The sequence below is a fragment of the Lepidochelys kempii genome, chromosome 3, assembly GCF_965140265.1.
Source record: "Lepidochelys kempii isolate rLepKem1 chromosome 3, rLepKem1.hap2, whole genome shotgun sequence".
Taxonomy (NCBI): Eukaryota; Metazoa; Chordata; order Testudines; family Cheloniidae; genus Lepidochelys; species Lepidochelys kempii.
The window spans coordinates 22,616,706-22,625,634 of NC_133258.1; the positions used below are offsets into that span (position 1 = coordinate 22,616,706).

The 8,929-nt window shown below is 47.7% G+C and overlaps 1 protein-coding gene across 1 annotated transcript; it reads left to right on the forward strand.

Annotated features, from left to right (window-relative positions):
* Positions 1-466: 466 nt before the first annotated feature.
* On the forward strand, positions 467-7,894 carry OSR1 (odd-skipped related transcription factor 1). The gene is made up of 3 exons (XM_073335101.1): positions 467-609; positions 6,453-7,144; positions 7,701-7,894. Exons 2-3 carry the CDS (start codon positions 6,498-6,500, stop codon positions 7,834-7,836), a joined length of 783 nt encoding a protein of 260 aa, XP_073191202.1. The 5' UTR covers positions 467-609; positions 6,453-6,497; the 3' UTR covers positions 7,837-7,894.
* The last annotated feature ends 1,035 nt before the right edge of the window (positions 7,895-8,929 follow it).

Here is an 8,929-nt window from a genome sequence, read left to right on the forward strand (position 1 = left end):
CGCGGGGGAGCAGGGGAAGGGGACTGCCAGAACGGGGCAGCTCCGGGCTCCTCGGGGCGGAGGGGACAGCTGACTCCCTGGCTGGGGCGCTGAGGCTGCCAGGCGTGGCTTCGGAGCCCGGCTCGCCCGCGGGTGCCCGCAGGGAGATGCCCTGGGAGCCGTGCGGGCTGGAATCTGGCTGCCCCGTAACAAGCTGGAGAGTTGAAAAGTTGGATCTTCCCAGCGAGACACTTTCCCCCCGTAGTGCGCATGCCCAGCGTCCGGTTGGGGGTTGAAATAAGGAGGAGGCTGGAGGGAAGGGATCACTCCAGTCTGAGCTCGGCTTCTCTAAGGCGCGCTTGCCCTCAGACCCACAGACAGCAGCAGCAGCAGGAGGAGGAGGGAGAGAGACTCTCACCATCTCCATCCGCAGGAGCACCTGGCTCCCTCTGCTCTCTAGGATCTGTCTGTACCCAGCTGGAGGAGCAGTGGGGGCGGGAGGGGGGGCGGGGAAGAGCAGTGCACAGAGAGGCCACGAGAGCCACTAACTTAGCCCAACTTTTTTACCAGCTCCAATTTAGCCCCGGATCTTGTCACTTCTGCCAGCGGTGGAGCACAGATCGGGATTAGGTAAATAAAAAACCAACGACTCCTTTTATTTTTTTCCCAAGTCTCTGTGGTTGGCTACCTCAGTCCAAAGTGTCCCCCCCACCCTGTACCTGGGACAGTGAAGGTGAAGGGACAGATCTGCTGTCGTTAGAAGGACTTTTTTTTTCTTTGGGGGCGCGGGGTGAGGGGAACCGGTCTGAAAGTCTTTAAAGGGTGCTTGGATATTTTGCTGCTATTTAAAAGCATGCCTATCGCATATGGAGCTGCTCCTCCCCCAGTGCGGCCAAGCTATGCTTTTAAACGGAGATGAAACTGACCTGCAGTCTGCGAACCCCGGGGTTAGTCTCGAGAGCCAGCACCGTGTAGACTTGAGCGTTTAGATTTGTATCATTGTGTACGCAGTTCCGCGCGTTTTAGTTCCCAGGCACCACTCGCCTCTTTCCGCCAGAGCAGAACTGACAGGAGGCTGATGTGTTACGTCCGTTCGGAGGAAGTTCTGTGCAGAGAGAAGCTCGCTTCTTTCCAGGCCATTCCGCCAAATGTTAGTGCAAAACCGAGGATTATTCATTGTTGTTGTTATTTCTGGCTGTCCGGAGGGAACGCTATAAAACCTGGACCTTTTGTAGATTGCTGTTGAAGTTGGTAAACTCAAGAAATGTGCTTGGAGTTGTTGACCCCCCCAGCAGGTGCACTGTTGGTCCAATTAAAAACGTACCCAGCCCCGTAAAAAACATAAATAGGGACCAGATCAAGATGCTGGGGCAGCTTAATGCGGTCACCTTCCGACAGCAGAGTGACACCGCAGGATACATAGATCTAAAGATCGGTGGTGGCAGGAGATTAGCTGAAAACCTGCGTGGTTTGATTGCCTGAGGCCTAGGGGAGCGAACTCCGCTCTCGGTGGCCTGCGAGAGCTAGAGACATTGGAGAGGTCACTGTCGTTGTCTTCTTGCCAATACTTGGTTTCGGGGAGCTAAGGGAAAAGGGGGTTGCGGAGGGAAGAAAAAATTGCTATTACCGGTTATTTACGGAGCACCGTTTGCTCCATAACGTGGGAGGAAGGCCAGGACTTCCGGACTCTCGTGTGAAGAGGGTACAACCATTATTAAAAAAAAAAAAAAAAAAAGTAATCCGATCATAAATGAAACTTTTACGCGCGCAGGTATTTTTCTAATTGCTCAGCTGGTTTGTGTATGAAATGACACCCCTAGGAAGCCCACATGCATGCTTTCGAGCGGAGGGCATTCCCAAAGCACTGCTGGGCTTGGAAGGGGGCAAAAGACGTTAAATTGGCATGTTTAATTCCACTGTAAGAACATCATAATTGCTGTCTCGTGAGGATCCGGACTGAGTGGTTGAAAAGGCTGCACTGAATACTTAAATTGAGCAAGCTGTAGTGAACTGGATTTTTTTTCCCTGAGTCTAACATATGCCTGTATTAATCAGCATTCGCAACGGTGGTCCGTAAAGCGTGTCAGCGCTGATTTCATGATAAAATGTGAATGATGATTTTATAAGGATTTAGCAGAGATATGCTGCCTTAGTCCTTCCAGTCCTCATCAGTGTAAGCAATTAACTCCTCCACGCTCGATTAGACCCGAATAAACCTTCCTTAATAGATTCTGCACACTCCATTAATAATCTGAATGAATCGGCGCGGAATTCTCTCGTTGTATTCTCCAGAGCATCACGCTCTCAAATGCAGAGCGAAAGAACAACTTACAGCCCCAATTCCCTTTGCAGCTAGTTTCCTAAACACAGGTAAACGATAATTTCCTCGTTTACGCTGATACAAATTCTGTCTCCTTGAAGGAAATATTGGCTACTGATAAATCTGATAAAATTCTGCAGACCGTTCCAGTTTAATCGAAGGGATTTGGCTAACAAATTTTAAATAGTTCATTCGAAACAGGGTGGTTTTTTGACAGATGAGCCTCGTGGCAGGAGTTCTAGATATTCCCCCACCCTCTAAGGCCCCAAGAATCTGAAGTTTTATAACCACCAATTTATCATGTTTGTAAAAATAAGCAACATTTCAGGCTAATTTACTTCATCTATTCCCCCATGTGGAACTAATCAGTAAAACTCATTATTTATGAGTCAAGTATTTAATATAACAAATATCCCTCTCAAAAGACACATCAGAAATAGATAATTCAAAGTGAAAAGTAGAAAGACTGACTAACCACAAGATTACCGTGAGATTAATTTAATTTCGATTCATGAGAGGCTACCAATAACAAGTTTTTCCCCAATTTTTTCTTATTTATAAATAGAGATGAATATTTAGATTGAATTTATCTGGAATGTAAAGATTCCTATGATTGTAAAACAATGGCAATTAGACAATAGCATGACCAAATCTCCAAAATAGGACAAAGGGTAAGAAAGCTGGGGACAGATGTTGTCTTTCAAGTTTATGATCTTATTTTGCAGGGTAAATTTATCTTGGCAAGAGTGGGTTTTGTTTCAGTCCTGTGTCAGTACACAAGTGGCTTGCTCTCAATTACTCAGCAAGCAAATCTTGTGTTTAAAAACTGTACAGTTTTATTGCGATGGGGGTGGGGGCGATTCAAGCAAATAACTCACAGGCTCCTTTAAAAAAAGAGATAACGATCTGTTTACATGAAGCAGAATTAAAGGTAGAGGTGACACCGAAATCAAAGAAACATTGATCTCTCTGTGGGGAAGGGAAAGAGTAGAAAAGTACTGCGGAGAGAAATACACATTCCCTTTGATGTCCCTAAGAGAGACTTCTCTACGAAAATAAGCTGCTCTTTATCTATATTTTTGACTACCCCAGCTTTACCGAGCAAAAGTGTAGCTTTCATTTCTGGAAGGATGCCAACAAACTTGTATCAACCTGAACGCTCCGCCCTCTGAGCCCCTTCCTTTTAAAAAAGGGATAATACTGCTTCTAGCAAACAACATAATTAGGACAATGGGTGCTATTATGAATCATTTTTGCTCTTCCTTTTGCTTGAAAGAATCGTTGCCCATGTATTCGTCTGGAAAACGGAAACCGATTTTCTGTAAAAATGAGACGTCCCTGTAAAACAGGATTTTACCTAAATCTGTCCGGGGGGGGTGTTGTGTTTTATATTTCGGGTTTGTTTGTTTTTTAAATACAACATATGATATGAAAAGAGGGGAGGGGCCCAGAATTCTGGGCTCGAAATCCGTTGAGGTTTGCTGTCGCTTGACACGTTTCAGAGATCAGAATGAGCCAGTGCAATGTTTTAGAATTGTAACCGATGTGGCAGCCAGATAGTTCGGGCATCTAGGCGGAGTGGGCAGCTCTGTGTTTAGTTTAGTTTGTTCCTGAAATAAGGGATCAAGACACTTGTGTCGCAAAAAGAAGACACCTGGCACTATATTAAAACTAAGCAATGTTTGTTTCTCCGGCCGAAGAACAAATCTCAAACGCAGGTTGGACCACTGGCCCTTGAACAGTTATGGGACTGGGGAAGTAATGTGTATGGTTTTTTAATCAGCCGCTATACAAAATGTATCCAATTAGCAAAAGGCAAATCTTGGAAAAAATGCCCCACGCTTTTATTCTGGGTCATTGCGATGGAATTCCTATCGGATTTGGGTCTCCTTTCCTGCGGCTGATTTATGTAAAGCGGCATGAAAGGTGGCCTTGGGGTAGAGGATGGGGCTATTCTGAGGAAAAAAAAATCCCCCTCTCATAATCTCCCGCCTTAGCCCTCCACCCCCAATATAGCTTCTGCAACTGCGAGTTTCCTTTTAATCGCATCCATATATAAATCTTTTGTTTGTCTGGGATCTAGAACTCTTCCGCCATCAGGTTTCCTTTGCGCCTGGGTCTAGAGAGAGAGCTAGCAATCTGGTGCGCGTTTGTAAACTCTTCTCCAAACGGGGCCTTAATATGTCAGGAAGTCCCTTCTTCTTGATCAGAAATCCATAATCGTTCTGCCATGGGTCGGGGGGAGAATCGCTTTTGATAAATGCTTAGAGAAACTAGCAGTTTGGCATTAGAAATACGGTCGCACATTACTATCTGTCCCCAGGGCCCCAAAATAGCAGTACCAGAAGACACTCTCTGGGCAATCACTGGTTGCTGGGGAAATAAACGTGGAGAACCAAATCATAGAAGAGCGAGCACCCCCCTCCCCCCAAAAACCAAATGTGTCATTTAAGAGGGGCGAGCTTTCAAATATCTGCCGCTGTTCCCCCTAGAGAGCTGCACCCCTTGCCAAACGGTTGGCTGGAGAGGTGCGCGCGTTAATTACTGTGATTGAGGGAAGGGTCAGATAGTCCCAGTTACCTACGTTTTTCTCTCCGTCAATATCTCCTTTGCCTTCCGAGGTGCCGTGCAGCGGTCTGGCTGGGACTGCATGAGGGACCCTGATTTGAAAATACTCCGGTCCCATCCCAAGTTCCCCTTGACTTCAAAGGGGTTTTTTTTAAATCAGACTTTAGCAGAGGAGTGGGCTTTGCTTGTACTACCTCGGGCGAGTCTGAGTCTCCCCCCGGCCTCAGTGCAAACCCGCAAACGGGAGGGTGCGGGAGCCCGCAGAGTGGCAGCGATTGAGCCGATCGGCCTGTGGGTTCAGCGCGGAGATCTGACTGAAAATCGCGGGCGTGCCAGGGGGCAGCGCAGTTCTATCTGGGCAACTCTTGCTGTGTGAAGATCCCCCGGCTTGACTGCTCTGGGGAGAGGTAGCACCCTGCAAAGTGGCTGTGGAAAGGCTCTTGCTAGCTCCGAATTTTCAAATGGGGTTTTATTAAGACATTGTTTAGCCTGATTAGAGAAGGTCTCGGCCAAGCTCGTCCCCTTCCAAAGGAAACAAGAAAGAAAAATCAGACTTGCCACCGGGACGCAGGGCTTTAATATTTACTATTATCAGCCTTAAAGGGAGGAGGGGACGACTAGCTTCCAATAAACATCCTCCCCCCACCCCTCCAGCCATAGGTGCTGGCCCTAGGGGTTTGAAGTGGTTTCCATCACTTATAGGGTTTACAGTTTGGTTTAATGGCTCTCAGCACCCCCACTATACAAATAGTTCCAGCACCCCTGGCCCCGGCTTTGCCCTTGTTCCCATGCAGAAGCCAGGAGGAGGCAGCTGAGTGGATGTGGCTGGACTGGGAAGGGGCTAAGGGGGAGCGCTGTGGGACGCCGCTATCCAGACGCAGGGGCTGGAAGCTGGAGGGTAAAACCCTCGCGCTCTACCTTCCAAAGCAAATTGGAGGTCAAAGTTTGGTGGGCTCGGCGGGGAGCCCTGTCACTCCTCTGGGCGGCAGAGGGCGAGCCCTTGCTTCGTACGGGCAGGATACGGCGGCGATGCGCTTGAGTTTTAACTCTTTACCGTGCGAGTTGCCAGGAAAAACGGTGTCCCCTGGGGCTCACGAGGGGATCTGCCATTGACTCCAGCGGGAGCTGCAGGGGAGAAATCTGGGTGGCTTGGGGGTGAAGCCTGGGGGTGTGCAGCCGAGTAGCCTGAAGTTACACACAGCCTACCTGGAGGGTCCTCCCCAGCGAGCGGTGCGCAAAGCGGAGGAGGCCGCGCTGCAGCGAGCCAGGGCTACCGAGGGATGGTTTGTGTTAGGAGCAGGCTTGGCGGCGGGGAGGGGGCAGATGAAAGGGCTCCTAACGACCTGCAGATCTGTGCAGCCAGCCTGAGGCTTGCACGGCTGCCGTGGGAAGGGGCCGAGGCGCACCGCGCCAGAGCCACTACAAGCAATGGGCACCTTTCCACTGACCTGCCCTGGGCTCTGGGATGCGCCCAGCAGCCCGGGGCTCCGCAGCCGGCCCTAGGCAAAGGAGAGCAGCAGGCGGCGTGGCGGACCTGTCTCTGTGGTCTCCCTGTTACAGGTCTTTGTCTCTCTTTCTCTTCCAGACACTCGCCTTCCCTGCTCCCAGATCCTCCTCCCCGGTGGACACCATGGGAAGTAAGACTCTGCCGGCCCCCGTGCCCATTCACCCCTCCCTGCAGCTCACTAACTACTCCTTCCTCCAAGCGTTCAACGGGCTGCCCGCGGTGCCCTCGGACCACCTGCCCAACCTGTACGGCTTCAGCGCCCTGCACGCCGTTCACCTGCACCAGTGGACATTGGGTTACCCAGCCATGCATTTGCCTCGCTCTTCCTTCTCCAAGGTGCCCGGGGTGTCCAGCTTGGTGGACGCCAGGTTCCAGCTGCCTGCCTTCCCTTTGTTCCCACACGTCATCCAGCCCAAGCAAGAAGCCACCAGCCTGCCCCTCAAAGCCAAACCCCGGTTTGATTTTGCCAACCTCGCTGTGGCCGCCACCCAAGAGGATCACTCTAAACTGGGCCAGGCGGACAGCCAGAGCTCGCCTCCGGGGCTCGGCTCCTTGCTGGAGGTAACTAAGCTCTCCCCAGAGAAGAAACCCACCCGGGGAAGGTTACCTTCCAAAACCAAGAAGGAATTCGTCTGCAAATTCTGTGGCAGACACTTCACCAAGTCCTATAACCTTTTGATTCACGAAAGAACCCACACCGATGAAAGGCCCTACACGTGTGACATTTGCCACAAAGCGTTCCGAAGGCAAGATCACCTGCGGGATCACAGGTAACTCCAGCATTTTAATGGGGGGGGGGGGGGGTTATAAGCACAGGCTTTGCTTGGCTCTGTCCCTCTCCTGTACCACAAATAGAAAGGTGAGCTAGTCCATTTCCCCCTGTAAGTGCAGGATTGTCACATTAGGCTTCTTGCTGCTTTGTACCATTTAGTAATGCCCCAAGTGATTGAGGCATCTTGATCTGGCAGGTGAATCCCTTATAGAAGTTTACTTGACTTCCTGTACACCACTGAGGACCATACCCTCATCTGTCCGCTTTCCCTGCAAGCAATTTGGGATGGCCCTTTCTTTTTATTTTTGAAAGTAATTTTAATCAGAAATACAGAGTGGCCATTAGAGCCAGGTATTTACAGTAAAAGAATGATTCCCATAACACTGTGTGCTTCCTGCATGAATGTGATCCCCCGTCCCCCATTCTGGCTTCTGGGCATCTCATATTTGGGCCTCAGCAGTAGTTTGGAAAGTAGGCCACAAACAAGGGGTGGTTTTTGAGAGGTCACCTGATTGAATTGTCACTATTTGTAAATCTATATTCTCTCTCCCCAGGTATATTCATTCTAAAGAAAAGCCTTTTAAGTGCCAAGAATGTGGGAAAGGCTTTTGCCAGTCCAGAACTCTAGCTGTCCACAAGACACTGCATACGCAAGTAAAGGAGCTTAAACCTTCCAAACTTAAATGCTGAACTCTCCAGCACCCATGAACTAACTTCCCCTCCAGACTTTATACCAAATTCAGAACAGACACAGACAAAAAAAAAAACAAAAAAAAAAACAAAAAAAGAACAAAAAAAAAACCCAAACCAAAAAACGAAAAACAAAAAAACCCCAGGATGAGAGCACTGAACTTTCTTTTTAATTAAAAATAAAAGGTTCCCAAATCCTGGTTTAAAATATTGTTTTGCCTTTGAAACACATATTAATAATATGGAGAGTGCAAGAGAACTGGCTGTCTTGTGTGGCTTTGATAAACTTTATGCCAAAAGGTGGTGCTCACGTATTGGACAGGAATCTTCTTCTTCTTTTTTTAAAGCAAAAACGTAGCTTCCAAAGGTATTACTTTTTACATTTTTTTATTTTATACTTTTTTTGACTGTATAAAGCTTCTTACTTAAACACTTCAGGAAACAAAAAATTCCAGAAGACAATTAAGAACTGAAACTTTGGATTCTCATTACAGCACCATTGAGACCAGGAGAACAACTTGCGGACTTGTTTGTTTGTTTCTGTTGTTGTTTTCTTTAAAAAAAAAAATGTTCCAAAGTGACCTAAATCTCAAGTGATGAAGTCTGCCATGCACTAAAAGCCTCATATAGAGCTTAGAGCTGCAGTATCAACACTCCGTGGAGATCTTGTTTTTGTTTTGTGGTCTAGTGCCTTGGAGGTGGTTTGTAATTTGTGGACTTATTTAAAAACACCCAAAGGAAAGAATAATGGCAATAAATCAAACTGATGCTATGCACAACATGGTTTTAGTGGTACTTTAAAGTCTGTGTGTGTCCCGATGAGAGAGTGGGCAGGATAAATCTCAATCAGAGAATTTTAAAGGCTAGCTTTCTGAACAGTGTATTAAAAAAGTTAAAACTAAGAGACATTCCAATATGTTTTGTTTATTAAAAAGGTTGTATGGCTATTTGGCACTTTATGCTGATAATTGGTAATTGACATTTATCACTGGATTGTGTTTTTTAAGTATTAAAATAAATTGTTATTTTACAGGCAAGCCTGACTGGATGTACTATTCACATATGTTCTGAATGGTCTTTAACTATTTGCTTT

Coding starts and splice junctions, on each gene's coding strand:
- OSR1 (XM_073335101.1), top strand. CDS start 6,498: ATGGGAAGTAAGACTCTGCCGGCCCCCGTGCCCATTCACCCCTCCCTG. Junction 7,145..7,700: donor GATCACCTGCGGGATCACAG/GTAACTCCAGCA, acceptor CTCTCTCCCCAG/GTATATTCATTCTAAAGAAA.